The sequence below is a fragment of the Anastrepha obliqua genome, chromosome 1, assembly GCF_027943255.1.
Source record: "Anastrepha obliqua isolate idAnaObli1 chromosome 1, idAnaObli1_1.0, whole genome shotgun sequence".
Classification (NCBI taxonomy): Eukaryota; Metazoa; Arthropoda; class Insecta; order Diptera; family Tephritidae; genus Anastrepha; species Anastrepha obliqua.
In genome coordinates this window covers 2,784,680-2,801,087 of record NC_072892.1, presented here as the reverse complement: position 1 = coordinate 2,801,087, position 16,408 = coordinate 2,784,680, and the positions used below count along the sequence as shown (strand labels likewise).

Sequence of the window (16,408 nt, the reverse complement as noted above, 5' to 3'; positions counted from 1 at the left end):
AGTTTATAACAGATTTATTTTTTTCCAAAGCAAATTTCCATAATTTGGAAGCGTTGTTTTGGCGTTAAATTATTCATCATGACTTGTCAAACTTTACTGAATAGAAATTTCAATACAGTTAGCCATTCTCAACTGCCAAAAATTTTAGTTATCGATATCGATAGTTCCCTTGCACCTAAAAAAACACCTGATATAACTTTCTAGCTATCAAAAATTCGGTCACTGTTGCGCGCAAAGTCTTTTAAATCGGAATCATAAAAAATTTGTTCACACGATTGCTTCATTCTTTTCCTTACCATTTTCAATAGTAAATTACCGCCAATATTAAAATTATCAAGGAAAATCCTTATGGAAAACTTCATTATTTTTATTTACGTATTGACCGTCACCTATCTACGCAAAATAAGTGATGGACATTAGTGAACGTCAGAAAAGCATCAACTTAAGGGGTTACATGGGTTTCGTCGGGTAAAAAAAGGCCTATTTTCAATATTTCTTTTTTCTATGTAAAAAATTATTTATTTAATTCAAACTTTTTTCTGTCTTATAGATACATGTTTAAAGAATAATTTCTGAAATTTTCAAAAAACAAAAAATTAAAACTCCTCCATTGTGACGTCATATCCGGTGACCCCTCGAAAAAAAGGTGCGTCCGCGTTGTCAGCATAACTCCCGACAGGCTCATCAAAAATGAAAAAACAAAAATTAGTGCTTTAGTTAAGACCATAAACTCGAGCTTGAACGAAGGAGAGAAAAAAAAGAAAAAAAAACTATTTCCATCATCTGGTGTTTCTTGCTCAAACTGGGTTTCGAACCCGGGCACTACCGAATATTAGTCATGCAGCTATTATTCGACTACGGCGGCCGCCATGTGATTGATAATTTATCATTCTTGAAAATCTATCTCGAAAAGAATTTACTCGATAGCGTTGCCACCTGAATATGTGATTGGCGCGTGTTGGGTGTTTCGCGAAGCTTCTCCTCCGAGCGGCAAATGGTTTTTTTTTTTTGAAGCTTTTTCTTTGTATCGCATTGCAAGTCTTTAAAACCGATTTGACAAATAATATTTTCAAACACCAGCTGAAAATATTTTTTAGTGGGAATTCAGAGAACTATTACAAAAATACATTAATTGCAAAGAATTATATATATTGTACATATTTACATTTCTAAATGTAAAGTTAAGTGAAGTATTAACCCGATACTATTTTTAAAAAGCGTATTGTGTTAAAAAAATACCAGTCTAACGGTTAGACGGGATAGAAGTGAAACCTTCCGTAAGACAAACTGAGAGAGAATGAGACGAAAGCAGCATTAGGGGCGGGATAATTATAGGTTCATTATAATATTGCTATAAAGTTCATATTTTATTTTCTTCATTTTATTATTATTCATCCTCAATGTTTTCAATTTCAACAAATGATACGAGTGGCTTATGATAGCTAAAATATGATACAAATGCTTTGGTTTCGATGTTGTCAACATATCTTTGAAATACCGCGTCAATTGTTGTTTTTGATCGTGTTGTCGGTTCAGTGCGATTGTTAGACATTTTTAAATTGAATGTTGTATTGAGAAAGTCAATTGAAGGAACCGCTGTGTCTAATGCAAAATTTACGTTAAAATCGCCACTTAAAATCATTGGAACTTTATCGTAATCTTTTCTAAGTATCCGCGATACTTCTGGTGTATACTTTATTAAATTTTCGTGAATGAATTCCGTGATGCTATTTATTGATTTTTTTTTCTGTCGATATTCACGACACTTTTCTGCATTGTTTTTCGGCATAATTGCGGTAAATATTTAAAAATGAAAATATTTACGAATATAAAAATACACACGCGGTTGCTATTATGAGCGTCCCCAGCAAAACCTGCGTGACCGAAACTCTAACACAATTACATTTTTTTGAATGTTACAAACACATATGCACGCAGGTTTTGCTGGGGCGTGACCGAAACTCTAACACAATTACACATATGCACTCGTATTTGTTTGAAAATCGACTTTTTTTTGGTTCTCCGTCACCTTTGGAAAATGTGTAAACAGTAAGCAAACTTTATTCAAATATTTTCCCTCATTTTTGCATCAGTAAAATTAAACAAACGCCGTAGCCGAATGGATTGGTGCGTGACTACTATTCAGAATTCACAGAGAGAACGTCAGTTCGAATCTCGGTGAAAACACCAAAATTAAGGAAAACTATTTTTCTAATAGCGCTCACCCCTCAGCAGGCAATGGCAAAACACCGAGTGTATTTCTGCCATGAAAAAAACCTCCTCATAAACATATCATAAAATAAAATAAAATATCTGTTTAAAAAAAATTTTTTTCTTGTGACTCGAACCAAGGATTTTGGATCGGAAGCTCACATTGCTAGTCGCTCGGCTACCGCGCCATGCTGTCGGCGCTGGCCTAAAAGTTATTTAGCTCGTCGCTACATTTATATCAACATATAATATAACGCTTCGTAACTAAATAACTTTTAGACCAGCACCTACAGCATGACGCGGTAGCCGAGCGACTAGCAATGTGAGCTTCCGATCCAAAATCCTTGGTTCGAATCACAAGAAAAAATAAAAGTTATTTTTATTTAGTTCGTCGCTACGTTTATATCAACATATAATATAACGCTTCGTAGCCAAGTTGGTCGCTTTTTTCGTTTCACTTTTTCCCAAATCACTCCCAACGATTCTAAAGAAGTTTTCACTTCAAAAATTGGAATTTTGGCAGACATTTTTGCAAAAAATTGAAAATTTCGGTCAAATTTGCTTGACATTTTGTTTTTTTTTTAAATAGTTGTAATTGAAAAAATAAAAACAAAATCCTTCGTTCAAGCACGAGTAAATTGTATTTCGACCACCTGTGTAAAATTTCATCAAGATCGGTTGAATAGTTTTCGAGAACATTTGACAACCGACTTTGAAAACACGGTTCCGAGAAAAACGCGTTTAAAGTTTTGAGTAACAATAAAAGTGGCTTGGAGCGCACACATTCCAAAGGCTGTATTTATTATTCGGATCGACTTGAAAATTTAGGATAATATTCCTGAGATATTTTAGAAATTAATAAGCCAGAAAAAAAATTAATCGATTTTTTTAACCAACGAAACCCATGTAACCCCTTAACATTTGTAACGTTTATAAGGGTTGCAATACTACTGCTTTTATTACGTACCTCACATAAGCGCTTGAGATAACGAAAATATGTTTACCGTCACTATACTATAAAGTGGTCTGTAAAGTTAGCGGCTAGTTGAGAAAAACCCTTTACTCACCCGTGACAAGGATTTTTATTCTCGGCGAAGATCTTCGAAAAAAAATTGCTTATGTTTCAGTCCAAAATAATTTTTTTTCAGGCTTGTATATATATTTAAAGTACTATCAATTACAGGAGTATTACAGAATGTAAAATAATAAAAGCTTTTCTTTTTGGCAATGTTACGAAACTCGTTCATTGTGTGCTTGAACAACTTAGTGCAATAACCACTTGCAAAATTTATCATATATTTTCGCCACTTTAACATCATTTCCCAAAATATAGAATAACTTTTGCTAGGAAATGTCTCACGCGGCTACAACAACAACTGAATTGCTTATTTAAAATATTTTTCTAAGAAAATTAATATCCATACATGCATATGCACATACATATTAAATTTGTCAATAATATTCGAATGTTTTGCGATTGGGAAAATATGCATAAAAATATAAGAGAGTATATGCGCGATATCAATGAAAAGTAAAACCTTTAAACTTAAACTAACACATTTGAAATTAATTAACAAATATTCGAATGTTTCGCGAATTACTTACTAAAATATCAATTAGTTGAGAGAATATGAAATTCGGCCTTACAATACAATAGCAATAGAGAAAACCTAGGCAAATTTGTAAACTTGTCGTTAAATCCCGACCCAATGCAAAGGTTACTTCTCCTTCAGGGTACGCAAATCCGGATAGAGCGCACCCGCTGGCACGAAATTTGTCTCAGCGTTGCGTAATTTATTTTTGTAATCAACGATGACTGCTTTACCCGTATTCTTGGCCATTTTTTTTGCCAAACCTTTTGGCGTAATGTAGTTAACATTTTGACTGACATTGAATGCGTTGCCGAGTGTGTCAAAGGTACCGGCTGCAACTCCACCTGCTGAAGAGCCATATCTAATAAAAAAAAGGAAATCAATTAATATTTCTTCAACTGTAAATGTTGGTTGTTTTCCACTTTTCTTTTTCTTTTCTCACTTACTTATGCTCAATGATCTTCACCGAATTCTCACTCAAATTCGTACCCAATATCTTTGCCGATGTCTCAAGTCCATTGTAGACAGTACTGAAGCCCTCCACCGCACCGGCAGCAATCGTCAAGGCACCCTCCATTTTGCTATTCGCCTCGTTAGTGTTATAGCCAAAACCCTTTTGTAGCAATGTCGAACCAGCGTTCTGCACATGCGGCGCTAAGTAGCGGCCGATAGCTATTGAGGCGGAGCCCACTTTGCCGGCTATCCAACCAGTGACGCCCGCTGCCGCATGCGTCACATCACGCGCCACCGTCACCGATGTTTGCACGGTCGACGAGACTGGCGGCGCATCTGCTGGTGCTGGCTTCATTTTCGAAATGATGTACGGCGTGCTTTTCACCATTAACTCACCCGTTTTTTCGGCACCACGCACCAGATTGCGCGCTATGAAATCGGCTGCCGTAACAATATGGCGTGAAACCTGTTCGCTAGTGTCGCGTGGCTCGCGCGACCCCACTATTGGTTGTTGCAAAAGCTCAATACGGCCAGAGAGTACCGCCTCGAGTAGATCCAAGAAGAATTGATGCAAGTCGCTAAGTTCTTCTGGTTCCTCTGGCTGTACAGCCGCTTGCTCAGCGCCGTCAACGGCACAGTCGCCTTCGATTAGCATTAGCCCAAAAGCATGCCCGGGCTCATCGATTTCCAAGTCGGGCAAAATGAAAGCGCCGTAAGTGGTTCGATAACAAGTAGTGATCGTCGGCAGTAGGGCGTAGAGCCAAACCATTTGTGGCGTCTCCTTTGTCGCTACGCGAATTTGTTCGATGTCGTTGTTGGCTGCAGAATGAACTGTTTGAATTGTGCATTGTATAAATGAGATACCATTCAAATGCCTCCATTGTTCGTCGCTGGGAGTGGTGCACATAACCAAAGACATGGAGGTTTCACCCTGTGGAAAGAATATTAATTGTGCTGAATTTGAGCTGTTTTCGTTAAGTGTAAATAATAATAATAATAATAATGATAAAAAAAATAAAAATAATGATAAATATAATAATAAAAATAATTCTGTCTGTTTTAGAAATTATTATTTTCGCCTTGGAGGGTTTCTGTTAGTGACCACAGAATTTAATGAAGTATTTTGGTGTATCAAAGTGCCATTTATGCTGTATAAAATTTAGAGTTATTCAGAAATCTTTAAATTTTGCCAATTGCCACTTCCAAACTTTTGTCCCAATTACTTCATTTCAGATTTTGCCTGTTTCATTTTTTATGTGCGCTTGTCCCTTGTTGCGTTTGCAGTGATATTTACTTCTATTTCATATGTAAGAGTGTGTAAAAAATAATACCAACCATAGTGACCACCACACCATCAGGCTGAATCTTATACAACTTTGCGTGCGAGTGAAAGAGTGTGTCAAAGAGTATACCCATGCCCACAGGATCGGCGATTACGCGGCGCAAATCGGCCAAAACTTTGCAGTAATACGCCGTTGCACTGGCCGTTGTGCCTGGTCCGCTGGCACATTCATGGATTACTGGATTTTCAAGTAAAAGAGATTTTTTTTTGGGTGATGGACCAGCATTTGGATTATTTTCTCCAGTTCGAACATCAGCTATCGCTCCACTCTCTTCATCCTCCTCCTTTGCCTCTACGGCAGCACTATCGACAGGTGCATGTTGAGCACGCAAAACCTTCAAACGATAGCTCACTTCTACTTTGGCACCCTTTAATTTCTGCACTATTGTACAAGCATCACTCCACTCTGCCGCCACTGCGTCAATATTATCCGGCAGCCCTACGGAGATTGTGAACGTTTCGTCGATTTTTTGTAAGCAATTCTCATAACCAGCAATGGCCTCCAAAGGTCGTTTGTGCTCTTCATGGCTAATGGACTCATCAATGCAGGCGAGGATGCGCTTGTTAGAGGCCTTAATGCGCTCATAGGCGCCGAGAAATTCATCCTCCGTAGACATGATGAACAGCTGCAAGTGAAGGGTAAGTAAAATGTTTATGTTATAGGAAACTAATATTTTTCATAGATTTGTAGATGATTGTTATATTTAAGAAATATAATAAAAAATATTAAAAATAGTTGTTAATACTTTATTAAAATCCAAGTTGATATTCATCACGGCAAATAGAATGGCAAATGCTTAAACGCGTTCAAACTTTTCTCGGTCACTGCTAAACGCTAACTAAACTAAACTCTGACCCAACACAATTTTCCTACAAATATGTGAACTTCTCTCTTATTTATAAAATTAAATATTACTCAAGGCTCTCATTTGCTTAGCGTCTCGCCACGAAAGCGTCATCTGCATGCAATTGTTGATGAAATGAAAGGGTGGTGTGGGTGACGTAGCAATTGGATTATGGCCAATTTTATGCATGAAAACAAACAAATATTAAACTCAGATGCGCTGTGCGATAAATCAAGATCATATAAATATGTATCATATGGACATAAATAGCCCGCCAAACACTTGGAATTATAAACGAAATGTTGGAGAGTTCAAGCACAAAGTATTTCTTTTATTGATAAGGGTTGTTTATATGAGCCAAAGGACTCAATATGACTAATTTCGGATTCCCATGTAAGTTCTTTGAGCCCGATAAGACTCTTAATTACAACACATGGACTGAAAAATCCCGGGCCTAACAAAGAAAACAGGCTTTTTGATGTGATAACGTCTTATAATTCGGTTTAGCCGGCTGCACGCAAGAAAAAATGTGTCGTTATCTTGCTCGTGCCTCCTTAGTGTTGTTGACTTATTAACGTCTGATGCACAATCGAAATTGAACATACATACATATCTTTCATGAATTTGATAAATGTTTCGTCATTTTTCACGTTTGTGTAAATGTAACTTGGTCAATTCCATTGCGATTCCATTTACCTCCTTCTCTATATCCATACAAAATATCTATCAAACAAATAAAATTAAAATCAGTAAACCGACTTAACAGACAACTTCTTTTTTTTTTTTGTTCAAAATTAGCTTTTTTCATCAACGTAATTTCCATCAAGAACAATGCAATCATTCTAGCGCCGTAGAACTTAGAACCTTCTAGCTTTTGCCTCAAAATAGGCCTCAGTTTCAGCGATAACTTCTTCATTCGGGCGACAGTTTTTAACGGTGAACATTTTTTTTAGGTTTGCGAACAGCCAGAATTCGTTGGCAGCCAAATATAGGAACCAAAATATTGTGAATACGGTGGATGTGCCAGCAATTTGAAGTTCAATTCATGCAGTTTTGCCTGGCTCATTCTTGTTCTTGTTTTTGGTCAACAGTGAGCAAACGCGGCAACCACTTTGAACAGAGCTTTTTCATAGTCAAATGCAATATAAAACCAACACGTTCTTTTGATATCTTTTCGATGTCAGCCAATTCACGCTCCTTCACTTTCGATCATTCAAATTGATTTTGTGGATTTTTTTGATTTTTTCTAGTGTTACCGCCTCATTTGGACGACCACTGCGTTGAGCATCATTGGTGCCTCTACGACAAACATGGAATTATTTTTGATCCATTCTTTGAAAATAACAGAAGTAGCGTCACTCTTAGCACAATAACACGAACTTATGAATAGAAAATCATGAAATTCTAACAGCTGTCTTTTTAAGGTTAGTACTAACTCAAAAAGAGGTGAATGCAATAAAACTATAGCCATTTACGTGTTACGACCGGGAGTTTTCAGTCCATGTGTTATATTAGTTTTTTTCCCCCCAAACTAATAGTAATACTACGTAAATGTACGTAAATAAACCTTCTACAGCTTAATTTTTTTATTTTTTAACCCAATATTTACCAAGATCTGGTGCAGCTTGGAACAATTTCTTTCTTTTCTTGAATCTGTTTCATTTGAAAATTTCCTGCAGCAGGCTTCTGTAAAAAAAATTTAATTAAATAAAAATATCACTTCGATTAATGGACGATTTATGGATAGAGCCTTTTAAAAAGAATCTTCGAAGGTTTTAAAACAATCCCTCCTCTTCGTCTCCTGGATGATTCCTCTGTCCCGTAACATAGCATTTTATCGAAGACAGAGAATCCAAGTAGGCGTTCTGATAAAGACTACCTTTGTTGTTGTTGTTGTAACATCATACATACTCCCCATACATATATGGGGAATGCTGCTGATGTGAAAGTCCTTGGCCGGATATAAATCCAGGCCGTTCCGGTAACGTAGAACCGACTGTCGAGGGAACGTTAAAGACTGCCTCTTCTACTCTCCCTGCGTGCAATTTATTGAATTTTAAAATCTTACTATAGGTGGTGTTGACGTTGTAGATAGACTAAAATCTCAGTAGCCCACTTTTGCTCGCAGGTGCCCTTTGGAAAAAAGTAATTCTCCAAATCACTGCCAGACAATTTTCATGGAAAGCGCAGCGTAACAAAATTTTGGCGATGGAATTTGTATGTTTGTTTTTAATACCAATTTTAGTTTTGAAAATTTGAAAGTTATACAAATAAAATATAAATAAATTCGTTACTTCTGAACTTTGTAAATAGTTTACTCAAACTATCAAATATTTCACATAATTTGAATTGTAAATTTACTTTGAATGTGAATAGATGTATTAAGTTAAGTAATATCATGTATTTTTTTAAATATATGTAAATAAAATTTTTATTTATTTATTTGGGGTCATAAAGCTCCCCACGCGATGGATAATGGTAGTAAAAAGTAACGCAACAGTTAGGATAAATTTTGAAGCGAAACTTTGCTATCCACATTTTTTCCATATTATGTCGCAAGTCACTTTATCTCTGACTAAACCACTCCAAATCGCAAGGCTCTTTGTCGTTCGTTTAAGGGGGAGGTAGGGTTTAGCGCTAAAAAAAAACACTTTTTTTGTGAATTTTTTACAGAAATATGGCTTAAGATACTTTAATAAAATCAGTTACATGTTATTGTACATCTTTTCAATAAGTTTTTAAAAAATATTAATAATAAAATATTGACAAATAAGCCCATGACAGAGTTTTTTGGAGATATGTTTTTCGAGAGGTGCTCTGCGGTGCCAATCGGCATTCGTCGTAGAATCATCTGAAACTAAAAAAGTCGAATTTTTCAGTTAAAGTATGACGTAATGCTCCCCCCTACATTAATAAAAAAATTTTTTTTTCATTTTTGTAGTTTTGGTGGCAAAAAAACGTAAAACGAGCATTTTTGGCGAAAAATTTCGCCATATTTGTAAGTGAAAAACAACCTTAAAAAACAAAAAATAAAAAAAAAAGTGTAGGGGGGAGGTATTTTTTATTTAGAAAACGTGTTCCAAATTTGAAAAGAATCGGTTGAATAGTTTCGGAGTTGTGATTGGCACCGACTTTTAAGAAGTCGTTTCGGGAAAAACGCGTTTGAAAAAATGACTCTGAGAAATTATCGATGCTCCGCATTCGAGGTAGAGTGCCTACAAAGGCTATAACTTTGAGAGTTCTGCTCCAATCCACTTAAAATTTTGACACAACATTCTTGAAATGATTTACTATAAGATGAGTGAAGAAAAAAAATTTCGATTTTGTGACCCTACCCTAAGGTTAATTGCCTCGATTTAATGAACATTTATATTCGACATTTTAAACAATATTCTAAACTTTGGAATAAGTACCTAATTAAATAATTAAATCTAAATGATTGGTACGGGCAAGAAACTATCGTTCACTATAGGGAATTGATATTGAATATTGTAATAAAATTCAAATTGTATTTAGTTTACCGACAGACGACCTTAGAGTCAATGTCGTATGCTCTTTTATTAAGTTATTTGTAGTGTTTAAAGTGTATAAATATTTTTGTTTTTAAAAAGAACACTATCTATCTATTTATCATTATCTAGCTATTGCTCCCTATAAGGGTCGAGAGGAATATCAAATTTTTGAGTATAAATCATTTCCAAAAATAAAAATAAAAAGAATTTAGGATATTATTTCCGAAGTTTGTCTTGTTGTGTCTTCTTATATTCACAAAGTGCCGTTACTATTGAACGCACGATCTTGGCATACGGATTGAGATTTGCATCATATGAGGTCGTAAATTATTCATATTTGAGTCATGCCGTTTTTGGTTTTTCATGAGGCTCATATTTCCTACATAGATACGAGGGTCTTATCGTCCGTTAGCACTCCGAATATGTTTGCTGGGTTGTGGCTTGTTTGTAGGTTTGCATGTTAGTGATACTTTTTTATATATTTCATTTTGTTTTCATTTCTTGTTTGTTTAGTTTGATATTAGATACCGTGTGACAGACGTTGCGGTGTGCTAATGAACTATATGAATATACTATGAATATAAATAGCAAATAGTAATCTTGTAATGCAATAAACTTACATAATAGGTGGGCAGTCAACAGATGCTCATTTTTGTGAAATTGTAATAACTTTACAAGAGATGCTGTAATTAACATATTCCCTTATTTCGAGGTGTACCAACAATGAACTATCGCTCATTACGTATTCACGTTCCATCTGCCCGATTATGTTCAATTGCACGTTTGATACGCATACTGACTTTAACTTCGGCATAGAGACTTAGGAGTTTAACTCGACTCAAAGTTAAGGAAAAGCGTAAGCAAAGTTATCCATAACAACCAAATATGGACAATCAAACTCCAAAAATTATAATAAGTATATAGAAACATTTGTGGAACAACATCAAGACGCACACCACAAATAGGAGGAGGAGCTCGACCAAACACACAAAACGGGTGTACGCACCAATTATATATATATATACTAGCAAACCCGGCCCCCTTCGCTGGGCACACTAAAATAGAATAGATATGGTTTAGAACAGAAAATATATGGTTTTCATATTATTTATTTCTTTATTCTTTATTCAAGCGCTTTGGCATAAACAATATTTTTTGTTTTTGTTTTTGAGTAAATATAAAATATAAATTGAAAATCAGGAAAAAAGAAGATTGTTTTTAAATTTCAAATCAACGCATATGAATAACTAAGAAACAATCGTCTTTTTTCCTGATCATACATGAATTTTTCGTTTAAATTTTTTTTTTATTTTAAAGCAAAGTTTGTATTAATTTATTGCTTCCATTTTATTTATTTATTTAACAAACGCCAATCGGCAATATACATACAAATAAAAAGAGGGTACAGAAACAGAACTTATAGAGGGCTGGTATGTAATACAATGATAAAGAAAATGGGCCAGACGGTTCTTGAGAAAAATCTATAGGATGATATTTTTGGCATTTCGCAGAAAAGTATCGTAGGTTCCACCATAGAAGTCGAGAACACCATGAAGTGAGTTGACACTGATGGCTATTCTATTGCACGGGCCGTGATAGACGTAGCTTTTGTAAGTAGCGACTGTTTTCAGTAGACGACAATTCCTAAGAGTGAGACCAGCCGGGGCAAGCTCGAAGGAGCTGCGTACTTCCGGGGCATCGATAATACCATTTACCACTTTATAGAAGAATGCCAGATCAGTTATGCGACGGCGATCCCGCAGACTGTTGATGTTGTACCGAATGTAGATATCTTCTGTGGCTGAAGCGGTTGATGATGAATGTCGGAAGGCTAAGGTCTTGCAGAGCTTACGCTGCACTCTTTCAAGTCTAGTAATGCCTGCTTCAGTGTATGGAGCCCAGATTATGGATCCGTACTCCAGTATTGGAAGAACTTGAGTTTTGAAAAGACAAATCAGGGAGTAGGGATTTATACGTTTTATTAAGCATTGGAGCTTTTTTAACCATTATCCATTTATATTTTTCAAAACAAAAGAAAAAAATTTCGTAAGAAGTTATTCACTGTTCCAAAATCCACTCCAAAAAAATTCACAAACAATTTTTACATATTGCACTTACGTTTTTTCCTTATGGCATCCAAATCAGAAAGAAATATTGACACATTGTAACTCACACTGTCAATTTGACAGTTCAGTTCCGCCCCAAGCGTTAAAAAAGTAAGCGACATTATGGCTGAATCAAAAGAACGCTGTGCTTGCCAGTGCTCCGAATTACAACCAAACTTTACGAAACCCATTTTCAATACTTACTTAACAATGTGCGTAAGTTTGGTTTAATTCGGTGCAAAGATACGGCGGGTCCACGTTTTAGCATATATTTCGAGACCCTAGTCATCAATAGGTATGAAAATTAACCCGTATTAAAGCACTTATCAACAGCTTTCATTTGATATCCATATTGTACAAACACATTCTAGGGTCCACGTTTTGGTCTCTATCTCGAGACCCTAGTCACGGAGCGGATGGAAATACTCTGAACTAAAGCATTCACCAACAGCTTCCATTTGATACCCATATTGTACATACACATTCGAAGGTTACCCGGGTCCACGTTTTCACCTATATCTCGATACCCTATCTACCAATAGGTATCCAAACTATACGGAAACCATCTTCAATACCTCCTTAACAATGTGTGTAAGTTTGGTTTAATTCGGTTTAAAGACACGGCGGGTCCACGTTTTGACATATATTTCGAGACCCTAGTCATCAGTAGGTATGAAAATTACCCCGTATTAAAGCACTTATCAACAGCTTTCATTTGATACCCATATTGTACATACACAATCAAAGGTTACCCGGGTCCACGTTTTGACCTATATCTCGAGACCCCAGGCGCGGAGCGGCATGAAAAATACTCTGTACTAAGGCATTCACCAACAGCTTCAATTTGATATCCATATTGTACAAACACATTCTAGGGTCCACGTTTTGGTCTCTACCTCGAGACCCTAGTCACGGAGCGGCATGAAAAATACTCTGAACTAAAGCATTCACCAACAGCTTCCATTTGATACCCATATTGTAAATACACGTCCGAAGGTTACCCGGGTCCACGTTTTGACCTATATCTTTATTCGAATTTTTCTCACCTTTTAAACCTTCCCTAGACCTCCACGAATAATTCAAGACCAAGATAAGATAAATCCGTTCAGCCGTTCTCGAGTTTTAGCGAGACTAACGAACAGCAATTCATTTTTATATATATAGATATCATTTAGATTTTTTTATATGTTTATAGCACTGTGAATAATTTGGAATATTTAAAAAAAAAATTGGAGCCCTCTTTCTGTATAGCCAGCTACGTCATTGATTCTTATTTACGTTTGACTATTCTCATATCCAAATGACTTTCACATTTTCAGTAGCGGTTTCTCATCTGCATTTGGAAATAGGATATTTGTCTAATGCATAAAAAATTGAATTTAAAATCGTTGCGCCATTCTTAGCAATCGGTTATTTTGGAGAGTGTAAAAGAACAATATAATTTTGAACCCATCATTTGTTAGCACATTGTTATCCATAGTGTTTAATAAACATCCTTACCTGAGCCAGAGGCCCCAGTGAACTTGGAATAACATCTCCACATAAATAGCAATAAAATATAATATTTTTATGAAAGAGAACTTCGTGCGCGAGTAAAGTTCAAATAACAAAAAATTGTTAAATCCAAGTAGATGAGTCAATCAGATGTTAAATGACAAACAATGCTTTACCTGGACAAAATTGTTTAAAATACTAATTATCGCACGACTTCCTAATCTGATTCGGATATAGTATATACATACATATGTGCTTAGCTACTTGTACTCGGCATACACTCTGACGTGTACCGTTGGCTTAAGATTTCACAAAACCAAAAAATTCTCACCTCGACGCTATGCAGCAAATTTACAAATGTTTAAACCATATACATGTATGTATACATATATGCAGTGTACGACAAAACTAAAGCACAAAGTCCCTCTTGAACTCGTTAAGTTAAAAAAAGACAACAAATGGTTATATCCTTCAATTGTTTTTTCTTAATCTGATAATAAGAAATATATATGATAAAAAAATAAAATATTCCAGTTTCTTATCGGAAAAATAGTACTGTCATGTGCAAAAACAAAGCACGTGCAAAAACTTGCTACGACAAAACTAAAGCACAACTCCCTCTTTCTATCCATAGCTGGCAGTGAGTTATTAATCAGAACTGTTAGGATATAAAATATTACAGGTCAAGCATAAACAAAGCATTATCAGTGTTATTGCGTGGTTTTAGCGGCATTTACTACATTTTCGAGCTAAAGAAATAAAAAAACGTTAAAAATTGCCCGAAACAAGTATAATACGGTGAAAAAATTATAAATGAATTTAATGGCTGTGAATCGGTTATCAATATTTCTCAAAAATTCAAGATTCATCACAGCGTAATTTCCCGCACAATAAGTCATTTTCGGTCATCCGGCCCCTGTGAAAACAAACATTCAGGTGGTAGGCCCCGAAAAACAACTACTCGTGAGGAGTAGGTCCAGAAAGGTCCAGAAAGACCCCTTTATATCGGCGAGATCCCTGAGAAGTGAATTATCATTGCCCGTTAGCCTTAGAACCATTCAACGAAGAACTGTCGAAGGCGGCTTCCCAACGTATAGAAGTGGTAAAAAACCTTTCATTTCAGTAAAGAATCGGAGAGCACGACTCGAATTCGCGAAGGCGCATATTAACTGGACCATCAGCAAGTGGCGACCGTCCTTTTCTCTGATGAATCCAAGTTCAACATCAAAAATTCTGATGGACGCAGACCTAAAGGGCAACGTTTAAACCCACGTTACTCTAAAGGTACTGTAAAGCATGGTGGAGGCAGCGTAATGGTGTGGGGCTGTTTTTCCGGCAATTGAGTGGGTCCAATTCATAGAATTAATGGCATAATGGACAGATTTGTGTACAAAGACATTCTCCAGACCATTATGCTGCCCCACGCTGAGGAGGAAATGCCACTCAGTTGGATATACTAGCAGGACAATGATCCGAAGCATACCGCTAATTGTGTGAAAGAATGGTTTGTTGCCAATAAAATTGAGGTATTGCAGTGGCCTGCAGAATCACCCGATCTAAACCCTATAGAGAATCTATGGGAGATTGTAGATCGGAAAATAGAACGCGAAAACTGCAAAAACAAGGACTCCCTGTTTGTTCAGGTAGAACGAGCTCGGGAAAGCATTTCCATAGATGTTTTAAATAATTTGATTGAGTCTATGCCACGAAGATGTGCAGCGGTATTGAAAAACAAGGGCTTCGCTACGAAATATTAGAAGAATCATCTTTTCTTTACAAGTATATACCAATGTGCTTTAGTTTTGTCGCGGCATATTTAATACTACTTTTATGTTTGAATTAATATTTAAGTTTAGAATGAAGTTTATTGTATAATTTTTCTTTTACACAACAACTTCTAAATACAATAAAAAGATTTGCCATTACTATTTGTTGGAAAGTTTATTTTCTGGTTGTGGTGGTGTGGGAAGTTTTGTGCTTTAGTTTTGTCGTACACTGTATATAGATATATATATATATATATATATAAATTATATGTATGTATCTATGTATATTTAGTTCAATATTTCTATGTATAAATATGCCATTTACGCGTACTTGCTTGAAGGTTTCGCAAAATGTAACCGATAGAAGCCAATGCCCATATAGATATGGTGATTGCTACCAAAATTATACGCAATCGTTGTGAATATTAGCATTATGTATTTAATAATAATAAAATTGTTAATATGCAAAACAATGTTCCATTAAGTTTCCAGCGCTTACCTTGTATTTCTCTTGCCTCTATTTCTTTTGTTCCTTGCAATTTGTGCTGCTACGTTGTAGTTGTAAACTGATATATCTTCACTTGTTTTTCTTTTTAAAATTACATGGTTTATCACTTCACTGCGTACACCATATTTTAAATGGTTAAGATACAACAAATAGATTAATTAAATGTTTCTCCTGAATAAGCCGACCGTATCAGCTTGCGGTATTATCACTTGTTTTGTCTTCATCATTCGCCTGTTTCACTTGTACTCAGCTGTTTTTAAGTAGTGTGGCCAGACTTAAATTATTTCAGGTAAAAATCAGAGGCGTAATTTGAGGTTTTCACAGGTCGTACACAATTTCATGGTGTTGTTGTTTTCCATACAAAATCGTCAACATGTTTCAGGACTCGAAGATGTATCCTCAGCGAACTAGTTTACAACTCATGGCAGCTACATTATCGCAAGATTAATGAGAATATTTTTTATTTTTGGGGCGTTTTCAGAGTTATAATTTTATTTCAGTGGAGTGGAGTCTAGTATAACCAGACTTTGTATTTAAAACTGTTGGTTGACAATATCGAAGCGACAATCGCAATGGTGGA

General features: G+C 35.8%; 1 protein-coding gene across 6 annotated transcripts; it reads right to left on the bottom strand.

Moving 5' to 3' along the window:
- Positions 1 to 2,958: 2,958 nt before the first annotated feature.
- On the bottom strand, positions 2,959 to 16,171 carry LOC129235717 (protein spartin). 6 transcript variants are annotated; one of them, XM_054869717.1, is made up of 5 exons: positions 15,820 to 16,171; positions 8,053 to 8,129; positions 5,592 to 6,224; positions 4,250 to 5,187; positions 2,959 to 4,164 (listed from the first exon to the last, which is right to left on the bottom strand). In XM_054869717.1, exons 3-5 carry the CDS (start codon positions 6,213 to 6,215, stop codon positions 3,930 to 3,932), a joined length of 1,797 nt encoding a protein of 598 aa, XP_054725692.1. In that variant the 5' UTR covers positions 6,216 to 6,224; positions 8,053 to 8,129; positions 15,820 to 16,171; the 3' UTR covers positions 2,959 to 3,929. The 6 variants fall into 6 exon arrangements, with proteins under 6 accessions (XP_054725692.1, XP_054725689.1, XP_054725694.1 ...); XM_054869714.1 differs by lacking the exon at positions 15,820 to 16,171 and adding an exon at positions 13,561 to 13,689; XM_054869719.1 differs by lacking the exon at positions 15,820 to 16,171 and adding an exon at positions 8,512 to 8,611.
- Between the last annotated feature and the right edge of the window lie 237 nt (positions 16,172 to 16,408).

Coding starts and splice junctions, on each gene's coding strand:
- LOC129235717 (XM_054869714.1), bottom strand. CDS start 13,603: ATGTGGAGATGTTATTCCAAGTTCACTGGGGCCTCTGGCTCAG. Junction 8,130..13,560: donor CACTGGGGCCTCTGGCTCAG/GTAAGGATGTTT, acceptor TTTTTTTTACAG/AAGCCTGCTGCAGGAAATTT. Junction 4,165..4,249: donor GTGAAGATCATTGAGCATAA/GTAAGTGAGAAA, acceptor TTTTTTTATTAG/ATATGGCTCTTCAGCAGGTG.